At 37.5% G+C, this 18,797-nt stretch overlaps 1 protein-coding gene across 5 annotated transcripts in view; it reads left to right on the forward strand.

The window, feature by feature from the left end:
* ARL15 (ADP ribosylation factor like GTPase 15) overlaps nucleotides 1-18,797 on the forward strand; it is a 229,220-nt gene that overhangs the window by 133,561 nt on the left and 76,862 nt on the right. Inside the window, exon 7 of one of the 5 annotated variants that reach the window (XM_041120873.1) lies at nucleotides 17,842-17,997. The exons of the other annotated variants lie outside the window; for them this stretch is intronic. Coding sequence (XP_040976807.1) covers nucleotides 17,842-17,925 — 84 coding nt within the window. The 3' untranslated portion in view covers nucleotides 17,926-17,997. Of the gene's footprint in view, nucleotides 1-17,841; nucleotides 17,998-18,797 lie in introns of those variants that run through there. 5 annotated transcript variants of the gene reach the window in all.

The following is an 18,797-nucleotide window of genomic DNA, read 5'->3' on the forward strand; positions in this document are numbered from 1 at the left end:
GTCCAAACTAAAAGTTTTACAGAAAAATATCCTGATTAACTTGATGCCAAAACCAGTGAGCTAATTCCTGGATGCTGTTTGGTAGTCAGAGTTCCAGGGATCATTCCCAAAAGGCAGTTTCTGTGAGGCCACTGTGTTTTGTAGACTAGGGGAGTTTACCACCCTAGCCACATGTCATTTTGCACCAGCTGGCCTCAGTTCCCTGGAATATACTCATTGACATATTTAATTTACTGTTACAGATGTATCTGAAAAGTTTCTTGTAAAGGAACCATTTTGGCTAAAGAATTACTATGTGAAATTCTTCCGTGCTTGGTGGCAGTAAACAGGTAGTCACTAGCAACTTCATCTGGTTGTGTGACAGAGAGCTCTGTGGGCATGGGTGAAACTGCTCGTGTGCTGAATTATATAGGCGGCAGTGCATATAGAGTGCTGCTCTTCTAACCTACATGACTCTTACATGAATGCTGTTGTCTTCTCAACTCTCTAATTCTGTCTGCTAGTATATTGCGATTATGCAGATGGTCATAAAATATATGTAGCTAATAATTTTCTTTTCTTCCTCTTTTGGAAGTATCTATTCCTGCATTTTCATTTGCTCATTTTAGTTCAAGTTTTCTGCCTTTGGCTCTCATATGGTTACCAGAATTCGTGCAGCCCAATTCAGATAAGCATAGAAATACTAATTTCTGAGACCCCTTCATACAAATATTTACTTTTTGCTTAACCTTTGAAAGATCTGTTTCAAATGCATTAGACTTTAGGTGTAAAAACTATTTAAAAAAACTCTTGAAGATACTTTCTTTTAAAATATTAAACTTGTGACTGTTCTAAACAGCTTCTAAACCAAAAAGAGTGAATGTGCATAGATGTTTGCTTTCTTGTTTCTTATTTAGAGGAATGCAAGTATCAGTAGGGCTTGAGCTCCTCTGTACTTTCACATGAGAACAAGGGTTCTGTCCAACTACTGTCACTGCCTTGGCTGTAGAAGGTAGTGCTGGCTTGGACTCTAAACTCTAAATAGGACCATTGTAAGTAAATTGGTCTTTGTGCCAGTTTTATATAAGCAAGAGTTAAGTGTTTGGTGTAATATAGCACCAGCTAGCAGTAAACAGGCTATGATTTCAGTGCTAGACACTGCCTTAAGGCAGAAGAAATTACACTGTCACACAGAGGATATGTAGTTGCTGCTATTTTGGTGTTTGATTTCTTCATTGTCACATAGTTGAAAGGTATCCAGGAGAGGAAGAAGTATAAACTGACAAGGGAAGAAAGTGACCAGCTTATGGAGGATATAGGAGTGAGGAATCACATGCATACTTAAGAGTCATTTGTACTATTTGCAGCTTGTTTCTATGTATCGGTTTATTCTTAGTGAAAGTATTGGCTCCCAAGAATAAAATGCTTCCGAAATTGGCAATTATCAAAGACTTAAAGGGTTAAATGCTGATGAAATGTTTTAGTAATCAGTCATGGAGTTGGTTATCATCTGACTGATGGAAATGCACTTCATCCTGTTAAAAACCTGTATTTTAGTAATAGATATGCCCTTCAATATACAACAATAGTTGTCTCGAGTTTTGAAGAAAATTTCTGGAATTATTGAGCATTGGAAAAAGGCTTGTTTGTAACAGCATATGAAAATATGTAGACATCACCTGCGTCACTGTGTGTTTCTCCAAAAGAGTCAGGGTTTTTCAGTCCTAAATCTGTAAGTTGGAGATACGCAATATATTAACAGGTTCTTTTAAATATAGTGCTGCTACTGCTAGTGAATGAGCGAATGGCTAACGAACTTCTGGGAATGTATCCATAACGAGTTCTAAAAAACCGGGGAGGTATTAGCACAAGGCATATGTAATTGAAGCCTTCAGAATGTATTAAAAAATCCTGGTAATAGCTGCCAATAAGTCTCACTCAGGAAAAGAAACATCTCTGACCTACCCAAGAATGAAGTATAATTGTATGCAACAGTATTCAAGATCACCTTGCGTATCCTGCCCAGACGCTTTCAAACACCTCAGTGCCAGGACAATAACCGCCTGCATTCTTGCATACAAATTGACCCCATGTTAGAGAGGATGCAGGGACTGATTTGTGAGGAATCAGTAGCAGGGCTTAATATATACAGCTTAGGTACACATAGACTAAGAAGGAAACAGCTGTCTATAAATTATTGAAGAATATTAAAGAAGGGAAGGGATTATTCTGATATATGTAGTGATTTAAATTAGTATTGATGACATTAAACAATGGGAAGAAACGTGTATGGAATACTATCATTATTTTGTGGGATTCTTCTCTTAAATGATACTGAAGGCATTGGGAGAGAAATGGTATAAAGCTCAAGAATTACAACCTTTAAAGTTAGAGCAGGACAAGTACTAGAATCTTACTGTAAGAAGTTTTTTCGGGAAGCTGACACAAAAAACGTGTTCTTCAAGATACTTTGCTATAACTGTTTGGACACATTTTTATTGCCTTTTCTTCAGTGTTTCCAAAATACAGATAGAAATTAATCCAGTAGTTCTGTGAGGGAACTGAAAACTCTCCCTTCAAACTGGGCTGAAAAGCCAAGAAGCTGGCTGTGATAAGGGGAAGAAGAGGTATAATGACAAACTTATGGGTGTTCCTAAAGAAAAGTTGTTCAGGATCTATGGTAACTGCTGGCTGAAGCTGGCATTCTGCTCAGTGCCACAGCTCCCCAGTCCCAGGTAGCTGTGGTAAAATTACACTGGAAAAACCTTTGCTGCTTTCGTTAAGAGTAATATTGGGAGGTAAATATGTAGATTACCGTAGTTTATTCCATCACGCTAAAGTGCTTGCTCTTTATGTTACCAGAAAACCTTAGTATCACCAATGAGAGTATTTTCTTAAAAAGTGGATTTGGGGCTCTGAATTCTAAAGGCTGATATCTGATTTTATTTTTTTTAACAGAATATTTGGTGAATTTAAGGGAACTGGACTGACCAAATCCATTCTGCTTGGGGAACTGGTGTTAAAACTAGAGCAAAAGGAAAATCTGCAGAAAATCTTGCTTGAACAAAAATAGCTAAATAGATAAATATGCATATCAGCATGTCCGCCAAACACTTTTCAGTTGTAATTGTAATATCATATAAAACTACATCTTTTATAATGAGGGAAATCATAGGGTATGCATTTTGAAGTCTTTCAAAATTATGACAGGGAGAAGATTGTTACTTTATGACAAGGGATGTGCTGAGTACCACAGAATATATGTCTAAATGTTTTTTCTCTGAATTAACAAGTTAATCCCTGTACTTTAGTTTTGGAATATATTTGTTGGTCGTCTTAGTGTATACTCAGATTTCCATCAATCAAAATGGTCAGGAAAAAAGGAAGTTGGAACTATCATTTGTGTGGAGGCTTAAATTTTCTCCTTAGTTGCTGGGAACAATTAGTTGCAGGGAATATTAAGAGATATCCGTGTTCTCCAATTCTCCCTCATCAATTGTTGCCAATAATTACTATTTAATGATAATAATTTGTCATCACCTTTTTGTCGTAATTTCTCTCTGGATAGCCAGATATCACATATAATCAAAAACGTTTAGTCAATGTGAATGAATCCCATTCTGATTTTTTCCCAGAGATTGTACTTTTGAAATTTATCCAAGTCAGAGTTCCATATTTTTACTTTAAATCTCATAGTAATTTGAAATGCGGTAAAGATTTCACTGCCTGCTATTCCTTGTTTTGTTAATGGCAGACACGTGCTGTATCATTCTGATAGTTTTACAAAGGTTGCTAAATTCTTTCACTGTGGATTGGAAGATATTTTGCAGCAAAATTATGTGAGTCTGATCTAGCGTATCATTATTGTTTTTAAGCCATGAAAAGAATAGCTTATATCTTCCAGTTATGCTAGTGTTTTTTTCTGACACCTCAGCTCTCCGGAAAGAGGGAAAAACAGAGTGTGGCTTCCTTACCCTGTCAGATTTGGACCATCATTTTTTATTTCACATTTGCATCTCATGCTGTCTGATGAACTGGGAGAATATTTTTATCTACAGTTTGACTGCAGCTTAGTGAAGAAGAAAACACTGTACTGGATAACAGTTTCTTCTCCAGTGTCTGAGAATGCTAGTTTCCTAATCTCTACTTAGAAATTACTCATTTCTATGCAGTTATTATGTCCATTTAACCAAATTTCCTAATGAGGTTGTATATTTCTGTCACAGAAAATGAACTCTTAAATATTTATTGACTCAGCTGGAAAAAATGTTCATATATGTATTATATACATATACAATAATATGTATATAAACAATTTTTAAAATCATAGCTCTAAGGCCATCAGCATGAACTTGCAATGAAATTAATTACACCAGTCTAGCACTGTCCTTCATAATCATTTAACATATTATAATTTTCAAGATGCTGGTGATGTATCCAGGCTAATGCTTCTTCTCTACTTTCCATCATTATTCTGACATTTAAATGAAGTCAGCATTTCATATGTAGCTTTGTGCCAAAAAATCTAGACTTCGAGCTTTAGCTTGAAGCAAAGATTAATAAATATTTCTGTATCAAATTATGTGTTTCTTACTAAAGACTATCAAAATGTCAGTGAGCTGCATTCAGTTCTGCTTAAAAAACGAAAGCAAAGAGATGATAGACAGGTTTTGTAATGGCTAAATAAATAGGCACATAGTGTTATGGTATATTTAGGTTACGCCAAGCTTTATGAAGTAGGTTGGATAGTCCAGTGTCTTTCCAAACAAGAAAAGTACATTTACAAGTTGTATGGATACCTGTTTTAATACCCTTGTTTCCTCACAAATGGTGATGCCCTCTTTTAGATGTACATAGGTTTGTTCGGTAGCTGTCCTGCTTTAGGCTGAGAAACCAGGGCATCAACAGAGTTGCTAAGATAACATCACAGTTGCTGGCCTTTTTTCCAACGTATTTACTGTTTCAAGCTACCATTTAAATAAGAAAATCTAGTGTTAATACAAAAAATAAATGCATATTAAATAGTATGAAATAACATTTGGGAAATTCCTCAGCTTATACAGAATCTGCTACAAAAATTTCAAGCCCTACTGCCCCACCCCTCCCTGCCCTTTTACAGGGAACTTGAAAGTATTTTTTACTTGGCATAATTATGAGGGTGGAGTCCTTTTAAAATCATGATGAATGCATTCAGCTGTTGTTTTAGGAATTCAGTGATCAGTCTGCTTCAGCATCCAGAAACAGAACAACCTATATAATGACTGAAACTATTTCTTTTGCAACAATGAGGTGAGGTCTCAGTTCTCAATTTCAGTTATTAAGATGTATTTTTATACATTATAAAAACTGCAAAGTACGTTTTTAAAATGCTTAGTGTAAAATGGAAAGTCCTGCACGCTTTAGCAAAATTGTCAATTAAAAAAAAAAAAAGCTTTGGATAAGAACATGCTGATTTAAATAAATTCTAGGACAAATTGAGCTAGAACAGTCCATGTTTAGGACTCAATCCTTGTGAGAATGGAGCATTTCAGCTTAAATTCCATACAGCTATTCTCCCAGAGTAGCTCTTACATGAAATGCTGGACTTTATAGATTTCAGGGTCCCAAGCTGGGGACTATATTTACTCCTGAATCTGTGTTTTGTAGTGATCACACTGAAGGAGAAAAATTGACCATAGGACACATTCACAGTATCTTGAGAAACTCTATAAGGTGTCTGTAAAACACAGTCAAATAACTGTATTTCTGGCCCATACTGCTTGGAAAGAGAACTTCTAGTGTGTCTAAAGATAATGTCTTCACAGCGTATGTGTTGTTTCTGGGTGCTGTTAAAATACAAGTTCCTGAATAGTACTAAAAGATCTGTCACAGTTGATTATTTCACTCTTTTTCATTATTACGTTAGAGGATTTCAGGTTTTTCCTGTTGTGTTGTCCTGGTGTGGTTTGTTTCTTTTTACATATGCAGAACCAAACATGTGACAGCCTGGCTGGGGCACTGTATGTTACAGCTCTGCCCTGCCCCACACATGGCACAATGGGAGCAAGGCCTTCCTGAATATGCAGATAAACAGCTTTTAAGGAAGTGTAACTCTGATGACATTTAGGTGTTTAGCTCTTCCACAGAAATACCCAGCAGCACTATTCTGGGATCATGTCTGGAGTTTCCAGAGGGAACTACCACTCTCCTCCATCGTTTTTGATCATCCTTACAGGAAAACCTACTGGAAGAACATGCAGCTCCCCTGCCCTCCTGTTTTTTTCCTTTTCTTTTTGTGAAAGGTATGCCAGATGGCAAATAGCATCTTTACTGCCAAGTTGCGTCTATTGTAAGATAACTGCAAATTGGTAAGAAGGGGAAAAATTGTAGGAAACTGGATCTTAGATTTTATGGCTTTGTTTGGTCTGAGAGTAGGATTTTGGCTGCAAGATGTTTGCACAAGACGACTGTGTGGTGTCAGGATGGGCAGATAAAGACAGTACAATGCTGTAGTTACCCAGGTGAGAGAAAATGGATTCATGAGAGGTTTGTGCAGTCTGCACACAGGCTACTGTTGCCATGGGGCACAATCCCTTGTGAATATATATCCCTCTTACCTGTGGATAGCTTGAGCTTTTATTTGAAACTGGACTTTTAAAATTGTTTGGCTGGCTTATGCTGAAGATCCTGATGTCAATATCTCAGAGACAATTAAGGTCCTGCACACGTTGTAGAAATAGGTAGCTGGGTGAAGAAGAGTCAATCCCACAGGTGCCTGTGACAAGAAGACGGCTGCAGCACGAGATGCTAATGGTCAGAGCTGTACAGAAAACCTCGCTCTGTGCATGTGGAGACTCACCTTGTAACTGTAACTAGAACAGCTTAGGTTGGGTTTTTTTGTTTGTTTGTTTGGGGTTTTTTTCTTAAATAACTTGCACAAAAATATCCTATTGACATGTTTGTTTATGGTTTGAAACTTTGCTTATTTCCCTGCCAGTCATCCCCTAAAAAGTAGCTTGTTCCACCTTGTTTTCCTGCCTTTATTCTCCCATCAAATATATTTGGCCTGGGCTTTTAGTTAAAAACGTAAAAAACAGGGAAGTCTCTTTTAAAGCCTGGAGTGTTGCTCTTATTGACCTTGGCAAAAAGAAGATGCTTTGAAACTTAGTAAGAGGAGGAACTTTTTCATTAAGCTTTTATTACTCACTGCATGTGTTTCCAGACAGAGCCTGTGAGGTACCAGGTCCTAGGGAGGTAGGAAAGAAGACAAGGTTGTCTAGCAGGAGGAGGACACCACATTCCCCAAATGCCCCATTTGGGCAAGGGGAGAGCAGGTCAGCTGCCCAGCTTCATCTCTCCCTCTCATTTCTGGGTTTGCCTGCCTTTTTCAAAAGTCTCTTGCTCCTGTTGATTTCTTCACAGTTTTAATAAACTGTGGCATGCTACCAGAATTCATCCCAAATACTCCTTGTTTATTGCTGTACAAGCCTGCATCAAAAACACCTCATGAAAATCCAAGCTTACTTCTGGCAAACATGGGGAGGTTTCTTCAGCAAAAACAAAAATGAAAACTTAAATACTGTAATTAAAATGAACTGGGTAAAGGATGTAAAGAGTCTATAAAAACTTCCCAGTCTTGCAGTTTAAATAGTAATGGAGCAAGTACATTACTGCTTTATATAAATAAGGAGTAATAATAGTAAGGGAGTAATGTTTTTACTCTTTTAGTCTTTGTATAAGACTCTGTGTACATCTTTCTTCCTTTGCAGGTTGCTTGTAGAAGTTTGAAGGTCATCCAATGGAAACTAGTTGATTTTGGATTTAACATATTACATTATTGTGTAATTACTTTTACTGGCTGTACTGCTTGGACTGGGTTGGTTAGTTGGTGTCTGTTGCTTCCAATTTGGAAATACCTCCATCGCATTTTGCTACAGTGTTTGTGAGGGTTTTTTTACAGCAAACTGGGACATACTATAGCTGTCAGACTGAGAATAAATGCAAAATTGAAGCATATTTGAAACAAGAATTGGGTGACAGAAGCTTTCTATGTGTGTACTTAAAAAATGAAAAGTGGTATGTTCTAATAGTGTTTTGACAATTTGATTTATTACCAATTTGTAAGTTCTAAAAGCATTTGGCAATTAGAATAACATATGTATATTTTTTGTGTTATGTTGGCCTGAAGAACTTGACATTCAAACATATGCATGAATTAGGTTAACTATTTCTGGACCTTCAGTTGGAGGAGAGCAGGGATGGGGTTATTTTCTTCACCTGGTCACCTCATTGATCATTACAGGTGCCTCCCTCTGTAGTTACAGTTCTGAAACAGAACAGTCCTACCCTTTTGCTCACCCTCACAGTTCCTTTTCCAGTTTGGGTAAACAGTGAGCAGGGTCTTGCTTTTTGATCTATATTAAGCCTTTCCTCCTAGAAACTGACAGGCTATAAAATTAACACGGAAGCTGGGAAAAATACTGCTGTTAACAGAATGCAGTTTGTTCATTCATATATATGAGAGGCAAGAGAACTCCATAGGTAATAGCTACTACTGTATTTTTCTTGTTTTGCTGCTGACTTCTCATGTATTTGCTTTTGTGTGGGTTTGTATCACAGGGTGCCTGGGAATACATTATGCTGCTAGTTAAGTGAAAGAACTTGAATTGTATTATTACTCGTTTTTAAAATCAAATTCAACTCTGAATTGATCAGCTGCTCCATTATACACAAAAGCCATTATTAGCACAGGTCACTGTGTGTCTTCACAAAGGTCTATAGTAAGGAAAGGTTTATGGTGAGAGATCAGCTGTTAAAGGTGAAAAATTAGGTGGGCCAGCAATACAGAGGCTTTTCTCCATGTTAACAATAGTAAGTTTTAAAACACATCAGTTACTACTTCAGTCAGACTTCCCTGCATTAGTAGCCTCTGTAATAAAAAATACTCAAAATATGGACTTGTAATACAATTATAAATGTAGATGCAACATATAACTTTCTGCTTAGCTTTACCTGAAGGATTTGTGTCCAAGGTTTGTTTAAATTACATTTCAATGTTAAATTAGATTTTCTCTGTCTAGACAAGTGTTTGATCTGCTCTATTCATTTGAGTCTTTTTCTGCTCTATTAGTTTAAGAGACCCCTTCCCACCACCACCCCATTCATGGTGGTGCATCATACAGTCAGGTAAGAGGATCGAATTTGAAGTGTTTACAAAAGAATAATAAACATACTAAGGTGATGAAGGAAGTGAAGACATTGTTTCATTTTGTCACTAAACAAAGAATTTAAGAATGTATAGTTTGTGCTAAGATAACCGAGGACTGTCAGTACTGATTCTTCTGTGGTTTTTTTTCCCCCTGTGATTTTAAACCTTTTAAAATCTGGATACAGCTAGGGATACAGCATGGGACTACAGTCAGTGTTAGGATCTCAGGCAGCATATCACTGGTTATTGCATTAGCTTTTACAGTGCCTGTGTAAGAAAACAGCAAGTTGATTTAGCGACCTTGGAAATGCTCTAGATTGCTGGTATTTTGAGATGAAGTACCCCTTTTCTTGGCACTAAGTTTCCATGCAAAAACACGTGCATTAACTGATTCTATAGATGTCTTATTCGCACTTTTTGTCAGTGGCTTGATAACTTTCTGCAGAATGACTGTTATACTTCCAAAGTGCAGTATCTCAATATTTTCAGGATTTCAGAAATCTGGAAGTGAAATATCAGCTTGTTTTGAGGATATTTGTCTGAATTATCTTCCTGAAACAAAAGGAGGGAAGGGCTGCTGTTTAGGATGATGTGCATTCATGGTTTTACATTTAGAGCTATTCGACTGTTTTTCTTTAGTCAGTATTTCTACTTTTCTTATACACATGCTCTGTCTGGCAACAAATAGAAGTCTTGGACCCCATGGACTACTGGAATGCTCTGAGTATTGAGTACATTATGGCCCCGGTGGGAGAGGATGGATTGACAGGCTGAAAGTATTAAAAAAATAAAATAAAAAAATATCTGAAGACTGAAGCTGCTGAGAAATATGTTTGCTCAAAAGAGATGTAGGGCTTGACTGTATCTCTGCTTTGCACCTAATCTAGCATGCATGAAAACTATTGAAGAAACATAAAAACTTACCAAAATAATACCAGTGGATAAAGCTTTCTCTTCAAGAAAAGCATGAGGGGGAGAGCAAAGTAAGAGACAAATGTTTGTTGGGCCCCATTGTGTGCTGGTGCAGAACCTCTGTGGATCACGCCACCGACTGCATTGTGGCAATCTGGGAGTAGAATCAAACATTTTGCTCCCCATAATTATTTCCTGTGGTCCATAAAAGCATTTTGCTACTTAGGTTTAGAATCTCTTTCTGTGTCCTTGAGTCGATCATAGAGGTTTATACTTAGCATTTGATATAGGTCATTTTAGAAAACTTCTCTTACACTGGTGTTAGAAGAGGACAAGAGCAGGAGTTCATATTGTAATTGACTTTAATAAAATTAAAACTAATGAAAATGAAATCTTTCTGATCTTAAAGAGTATTTCCCAGTGTATTTTGTAAACTGTTTATATTTTGTTCCTTACTGAATTTTAAGTTGAGTGAATTTTGAAATGTATTTTAAATAGTGGCTCTAGACTTGTTGGTATTCATAGTAGACACATCTAAACATAATTAATCCCCTTTTGGCAAATACCATATTCTGTAGTTGAGCTAAAGATACTCTTTGCTATAGAGCCTTAGGGATTACACCTGAATTTCATTAAGGAAGTCTAAGTAATATCCAGAGGAATCTCCCCATGTAGAATTGCTTCGGACTGGTTAGGACAAGATGGGATGCAGCTCCCTGCCCCCCGCCCTCCCCCCCCCCCCGCCCCGCCGAACCAGTTGTATTGTTTGCTTTTTATAAGAATAAAATTGTATTGAGATGAACAGGATATTGTCTGTGAATAATTCAGAGAGTGAAGACAGATCCATTGTGCTGGAGTTGCATTTTCAAGGCACAATGTGTTTTATAAGCACTTTTTTTTTAAACAAAATTGTCAGATTTTACATGAATACAAACAGTTGCTGTACAATACAGGGTGTTGGGAAATTGATTAATTATAAGAACACCAGTTAAAGCTTAGTCTGCTTAGGTGACTGAAAACTCATGGGCTTTATTCAGTAATCATATTATGGTCCATTCAACTCCCGGAGAAGAACTTTGATACTACAGGCCCTTCTCCACAGATTATTTGTTTACTCTCTATTTTTCCACAGGATAGATTCCTGCTTCTTTCATCTTCTGTTTCTGTATAGAAAAATTAATAGGGGAAAGATGTGAAAATGCTTAAGGTTTCTATTCTACTTTGCTTTTTTTTATTATTTATGGAGAGAGTGTCATGGTTGTCTTGGGAAAAGAACAATAAAGGAAAAACTAATTTACCTGCTGCTGTGCATAACAGAGCCCATTTTAAGAACTGAGTTATGTATGACAGGTGTTAAGAGTATTGCCTGTGCTTAATGTCCTGCCAAATTAGAAACATGAGAGGAAATTTTTGTCTTATCTGAAACTAAATGCTTGACACAGATTTTGAAGTATTTGTTATTAATCTTAAGTACTGCATTTTTGCTTTGTGCCATATACAATCTCTGTCCTGGGATTTTACGTTTTAAATTTGGAGAGCTGTCGAAGACCCATAGATCAGTCTGTTGGACTGTGTTGGAGATCAGTCCAAAGCTTGCATTATCTTGATGCTTCCTTTCTCACAACCTGTTTCTGCACAGTATAGAACAACTTTGGTCTTTGTCACAGTTTCTTCTTGAGAATTGAGTTCCAAAACTGCTTAAGCTCAGTCACCAGGCATTAAAGTACCTGGATTTGAAACTTCTAAACAAGTTTCTTTTCTGGGAACACTTACTCCCAGTGTTTGTCAATTTGCTATAGCTTGGACTAGACACAGCTCTGGGATGATAGTTGTGCAAATGTATTCCTGCAGGCAAGACCTTTAAAAGTTTACAGAAGGATTCTGGGTCTGTTTAAGGTTCTAACTAGGTCAATTCAAGGCTTATATAGAGAAAACATTTTTTTTAAATCTTAGTTTTCTGCTGGCTTGGCCAACAGTTCCAGACTGTCATGCAATAATGAATTTCCTGTCATTAAGATGATTGCTTCTGTAACTAAATGGATTTTTTTTTTCCTCCCTCTGAATTAAAATGCCTTGCAAAAGTATATGTGGCAAGTAACGAATCTTTATGTAATTAAGAGCTCTATTGTATAAGGTGAGATAGTGATAGTCTCCTGAAGACTCAGGTGAGGCCTGTTTATTACTGTACATGATATTTCAGAGTTATGAGGAGCTCTGTACAATCAGTTGTTCTAAGTTGTTATCTTGATAGACAGATTTATTACCAGGAAAACAAGTTCACATTAGAAGTCCTTCACGTTTAAACAACTTCTGGCATTTTTACAAATGTCTTACCAGAACTGTAGAACTGGGTTTATACAAGATGAAGACTCATTAGGGTTTTGCAGGCTGATAACTGACTATTGTAAGGGAGTTTTGCTGTTGTTTTACCATGGAGATGATGTCTGAATTTTTCAGGGGAAGTGCAAATTTGCTGTACTTTTGGTAGTTCTTTCAATATTAATGCTTCCCGGTTTGAAAAGCTTTTACTTACTTACAGGTACTTCTATTTACTTCCCTTCCTGCAAAAGAAAGGTAGAAAGTAGAAGGGAGTCTTTTGCTAGCTACTGGAAAAGTTTTGGAGACTTGAGCAAGCTATAAGCCGTTGAAAATTGTCATAGTCTGTCTAGCTTTTCCTTTGTACAATGTGTTCCTGGATTCCTGCCAAAATCACTAAGCATTGTTAGCACAACACTTGAACCATCTTAGTGTCTTGCGTCAATATGACACACGCAATTTAAACTCCAGACAGGACGCAGATAAAATAGTGGTGGCTACGGCTGCAGCTGCTTTCCTCCCTCTAAATACCCTTTGGCCCAGACAAAGGTGTCCTGGGGCAGGTAATCAGAAAAGCATGAGATCAGGTATCATGTCTGCTGACTGATGTTAATAATCTGTGCTTTCATAATCGCTCGTTACCGAGGAAGGAATTCTGACCTACCCAAGGCTACTCTGCTGTGAATCCTCTCCAGCGTCCTTCTTCTTCTGAAGATGCCTAAACACCTTTTGAAGCCTGACCCTTAAACCAGGAATAAAGCCCCAAACCAGGGGTTTCTCACCCTGTTTTGCACCATGCATTGGTCCCACTGAAATCAGCTGCCTTTTGGAAATTGTGGATTTCCATGTAGGAAAATGAAACTAAAATTGAGAGCTTCTGGCTTTCTAACTGGATGATAGAAAAATAGATCTCTGCTGGTTAGCCACAGAGTGTCAGGTTATTTGCATGGTTACGCTTTCTTCATTTGGTCTAACCTGCATGTAGAGATGGAGAACTCATTCTCCAGAGGCTGCCCACTTGCATAGAATCAAGGAGGCATCTTTACAGAAAATAGGATTTGATGTGTGTAATTGTTTTGGTATCTTAATGGCAATTAAGAGGGCAAAATGCAGACTGCATAAGTGGCCTTACCCCACGTTTTCCTCGCTTTGGAGTGCTTGCTTTTACAATCTTATTGAAATTTCAAAAGCAGAGGTTAATAATTGGTGTGGATTTGTCAGGTTAACATATGGAGGGACTTCACTGCTAATGGCTGTGGACTTGCTTTTAGAGAAACAGCTTTAAGTTTGTTTCAAGTGGTGAGACAGATACAAGATTCTGGCAGCTGGTTTGATGCCCAGTCAATAGATACGGACAGCAAAGGACTAATGTTCAAGACAGGCTGAACGCAGAAGCAGCAATGGGCTCTTGGAAAGGTTTTTCAGGTTAGAGGAAGAGTAAGCCTGGCAGTGCCACTTCTGCCTCTGGTATGTGTGTGTTCATTCACAGAGCATCTGCCAGTTGGCTAGTTTGGGTTTGCATTCTTGCATTGTGCTTTATATTTCTTGCATTTACAAATTCATGAAAATCCTGTAGACTAGATGAAATGGTTTAGTGGAATGGATGTGGCTGGCAGGCTGGATGCATGGCATACCTCCTTCAGAAGAGAAAGCTTCAGTGATCAGTTCTGAGGGTTAGGACTGCTATGGTAGTCTTCTGCACTTAGCAACCAGGTTGTATCATGTAGAAAACAGCCATCAGAAAAATTTAGAAGCCTTTAAGAGTTTGGGGTGGAATGAGGGAAGCAAGAGACTGAAGCTGGACTGTAAAACAGCTAGACATGAAATGTGTCCATTTCTCACAAAATGTAGATGAGAGGATGAAGGTGAAGAGAATGAATAAACAGCTGATGGAAATCATGCAGACTGGAGCACACCAGAAAAATAATCACTTGGTCATTGAGTATGACTCCATGTATTTTTTTTTCAAGACTCCCCATGTCATGCCTTTGAGCATCTTCTCTAACCAGGTCATGAAGAGCCTTGTGATGATGTCCAGAACACGTGTTTTCTTCTGCAGTGCCCCATTTTTTGTCATGTTGGGAACATTTTTCTAATAAATGGTTTTACGTTTTTTTTGCCTCACCATCCTCTGAGACTGAATAATTGATTTCCAGCAGACCTGCTTTTTGTGTGCTCAGACTTAGGTCAGCATGTGCCAAAATAACAATGATGTGCCAATGTCTTTTGAATTTGTTTATGGAGAAAGGGAAACACTGATTGTGTTACTTTTTTAAATGTATGTGGCAATATATTCAATAATATATCTGAAACACAAGTAACCATTGCGATTCCATGTTAAGAGTTTCAAAATTGTAATTAAGTGAAATAAAGTAATTTTTATGTAAAGTTGATAATGCTGGCAGATAAGGATAAGACAGGGTATGACATGACAAATGAAGATTATTTAGTGATATGTTCTCTTACTTTGACTGGATTTGGCTGCCTGGCAGAATTTCTTCTGCTTTTGAAAAGGGAGAGACATCTTGCTTACCTATTCTCTAGTTACTCATTTGATAAAGTGTGAAATTACATTTTGTTTTATTTTGTTTTCCCCTGGGAGTCTGGAGTTTGCTGTTTTCTATCTTAAAATTATTGGATGCCTCTCTCCTCATGGATGTATCTGCACAGTTGCACATGTTTTCTATCATCATAGAACAGATTCAATGCACAGTGTTAAGTTTTGGATTAGCAACGTAGCTACTATATGAGAATAATTTTGTCTTCTGAAGCTGAGGAAAAAGGACAATTTCAAGTTGAGACCTAAAGTTTATGTAAGTGTTTCTGGAATTCTAAGCACATAATTTCCTAGATTGAAAGAGCAAGTTTCTTAATGTTTGTTGTTTCAAAAAATACACAAAAAGCTGGGGAACTTTCTTTTTAATTTGGATGGAAAATTGCCTCGTACAAAGGAAAGATAATAGTGAAAACCTTCAGAAGAGGACAGAGTAACGTTCAGACTTCACATTTTCTGTACAAATTCTTGATGAAAAGCTGTTCATGTAGACCAGGCCTTCTACAGATGAGAAGTATAGAAGAGTTCAGAGACTTGGAATGCAGAATACCTGGATCTATCCACAAAGTAGTTTCCAAAAGACTGAAGCATTGTGGTGGATGGTGTAACATTAGGAAGTATGCCAAGAAAAGGTATCACTTGAGGCTTGTCTACATGGAGAACTAACCCAAAATATCTATCAAGGAATAGCTCTTCTACAGTAGCTCTCTGAGAGGATGTTAAGAGTGCCTTTTTTAGTCCACTTTGTAAGTGGATTAAGCTAAACCACAGAAAAGCTTTTAGTAAGAGCGTCCATGGGGGAATTTGGATGGAATAGGTGTAGTACTTCCACGTTTTCACAATCCCTTCCCCACATAGAGGAGCCTGTACAACAGGTTTGACCATTTCTAGGAGAATTTTCCTTTTGAGTTTGTGACAGCATACAGGTTCCATAAACCTTTTAACTGTACTTATGAAGTAATAAACAGACAAATGAAGGTTCTCAAAAATCATATGAATGTAACTTAATGCGGGGCATGACCGTTAAATGTGCTATTCAAATGTTGATTATAAATTTCTACCTCATACTTGATAGCAGAATACAGGGAAATCAATTCAACCTGTACAACTTTCAAGATGATAAACCTCTTGTATTTTTGGCACAAAGGAGGCCAAAACTTTTTCACATAAGCCAGGTGGAAAGTCAGGTTCTGGAACTCTTCAGTCTTTAAGGCTGAATCTGAATAATGAAGCAAAATGCATATCATGAACATGGTCAGAAACAGTAGTCTAATACATTTTAGCACCAGCCTAAGAAAAGTGTTGCTCCATGTTTAATGCTCAAAAAGAAGGTGGTGCTCAGCAGTGTCTCACCAGAAGAACTGAAACTGAACAGCATGCAATTCAATTTATCATCCTTGTCACTACGATCTCAACAGGTCCTTCTAATATTAAAAAAATGTAGTTTTGTAAGTGCTTCAAAAATAATGTTTACCACTCTCATCAAAGAGGCCTTGTTAGGTAGATATATTATTCTAATGTATCATTTTGCAAGTTCGCAATAAGACTAAATTGCTTTATAATAAAGTCCCATGTTTAAAAGCTTTCAACTGTACATACTATACTATCGTTTAAAATATGATTTTCAAACAGAAGATAGCATAATTCATTATGAATCCTTTTTAAAAGATGGGTTAAATGCATTCTACTCTGCGTGAAGGAACTTCCTTCTTAATCCAGTAGCACATTCCCATACTGTTCTCATGCTTTTTCCCTGCTTCAAATGGGGTATATTTATGTCTTCTGCAGCAGAGAACTCACATGCCAGTAAGAGTTCAGCACAAACAGAAAGTATTGTGGAATTTCCCAAGGGGATGATGTGCCTTTTTAATGTTATTTAGATTCTTAGGTCCTTGGGGAAGATACAGACCCTAGCCTGTATGTTCTATACTGTGTCAAAAATACTCGTGTGTCAGAAATGGGGAAAACCTGCAAGTTTTGGTGTTGGCAGCATGTGACCTGCCCTGGGCGAAGCACCCAGCAGCTCCCCAGAGGGCCCTGCAGCGTGCCGAATGCGATGCAGGTGGCAGGGTCTGTCAGGCTTCCCCCTGTGGAAACCCCTCTGCCGCAGAGAGCCGACAGTTGTTCTTGCCTACATTTTACACAGTAAAATATTTATCCTCTGGTTTTGTTTGCAAAATAGTTCTGCACAATGTATCACTTGTATATAAGAGCCAGTCTTAGCTGTCGTACAGGAAAGGCTATTAATGCCTGGGACATTGTCAAAGAGCAAAGCTTAATAGATCCAAAATAGTAAAGAAATTGATCCCGCTCCTCTGCCAGTTTAGTCTGCACATATTATCTGAATGCAATGATGTTCATAGTTAAAACAACACGGGCACCTATAATAGATTAAAACTGCTTTTCGTCTTTTTCTTCTTGAAAGACCAAACTTTTCTCTTACTGTGTTTGTGACTTTGCTTCAAGGACATAGGGCTAGACTTTACGGTTTGTTTAGCCATGAAGGGATGACAGACTAGGGGGGTGGTAAGGGGAGCTTAGTTTTGGAATGTAAATACATGTAGAGCTCTTCTCCTTTTGTTTAGCATCTCTTTAAACTAAGACAAAAAAAATCAGTGAATGAATGAATAGCAGCATGGTGAAATACCTAAATGTTTGAGTTAAAATTTTTGGATGTTTGAAATCCTATTTGGATCCTTTTCCCAGATCGCAGTGCATTCATATGCACTCAGCAGGAAACTTCATGGAGATGCACATTTGGGCAGAAGGTCTTTGGCGGTGCCTTTTTCTTAACTTGTGTCTTTTCTTCTTTTGAAGAAAGTAATGGCTTAAGTCTGACTGAAGAACAATCTTTTTTGTATGTTCCTTATAAGAATTTACTTATGGTTCACAGATTTTACCCACCATCTATGTCTGCAGTCCTTTGGATTTAAACCAGCATATATCCCTCTACAGACAACAGGAAACGCCAAATTAAAGACTTAATGACATACTGCTGAAAGAAGACAAAAGGTGACAAATTATAAAACAGCCAGCTAAACTTTTAAAGAAGACGCTGAAAAAAATCCCACATTCAAACAGCTTGAAAAGGATAAGGATATTGTTACACTTGCAGACATGTTAATAGAAATTAGACTGAATCATGCTAAATATAAACTTAAGCATTTAAAAAGAACTAAAGGGTTTCAAAAAATGGTAATTTCCTAGAACAATGAAAACAGGCTTCTGAGCTTAAAAAAAAAAGTGAATACTTTGATATGTTTTAACCTTGTTGTTATTGGTGACTAAACCACAGACTCCACTTTTGTCACTGTGAAACCAGTGAACATGTGACTTCTACCCTTTAAAAATTATTAACCTCTGTTGCTGATGCGAGTGCAGTTATGTTCCCTTTCCCTGCGGTTGTGCCCTGGCTGTGTGCTCCAGCCTCGCAGCCTCTGGCTTGATTTACAATGGGTGGAGCATCCTTTGATCTCCTGTTGAGTTCTGGAGAGATGGTGCAAGAGGAGTGAGTGAAAAAGAGAAGGGAGGGGGAAGTGTACAGATGAAAAAGCAAGGTGGCAGACCTTTCCTCTCTGATCCCAGTGGCCTTGATCCCCTAATTTATTTAATCATATTAATATTTACATTCTTTGATGGTAAACATTTTATGTTTTAGTACCCTTGATGCCATGAACCTAATTTTAGACTGTAGCACTTAGTAACTTAACCAGAGGTGGTGCTTCTGATTGGGAAATGGCAAGAATGTGAACAATGGTTCAACTGGTAGTTTTGAGAATGGTTGTGTTGCATTTACATTAGATACTGTTGCCAGTTTACCTTAAGGATTTGTACTTAAAGGGTTACCTA

The sequence above is a fragment of the Aquila chrysaetos genome, chromosome Z (assembly GCF_900496995.4).
Source record: "Aquila chrysaetos chrysaetos chromosome Z, bAquChr1.4, whole genome shotgun sequence".
Classification (NCBI taxonomy): Eukaryota; Metazoa; Chordata; class Aves; order Accipitriformes; family Accipitridae; genus Aquila; species Aquila chrysaetos.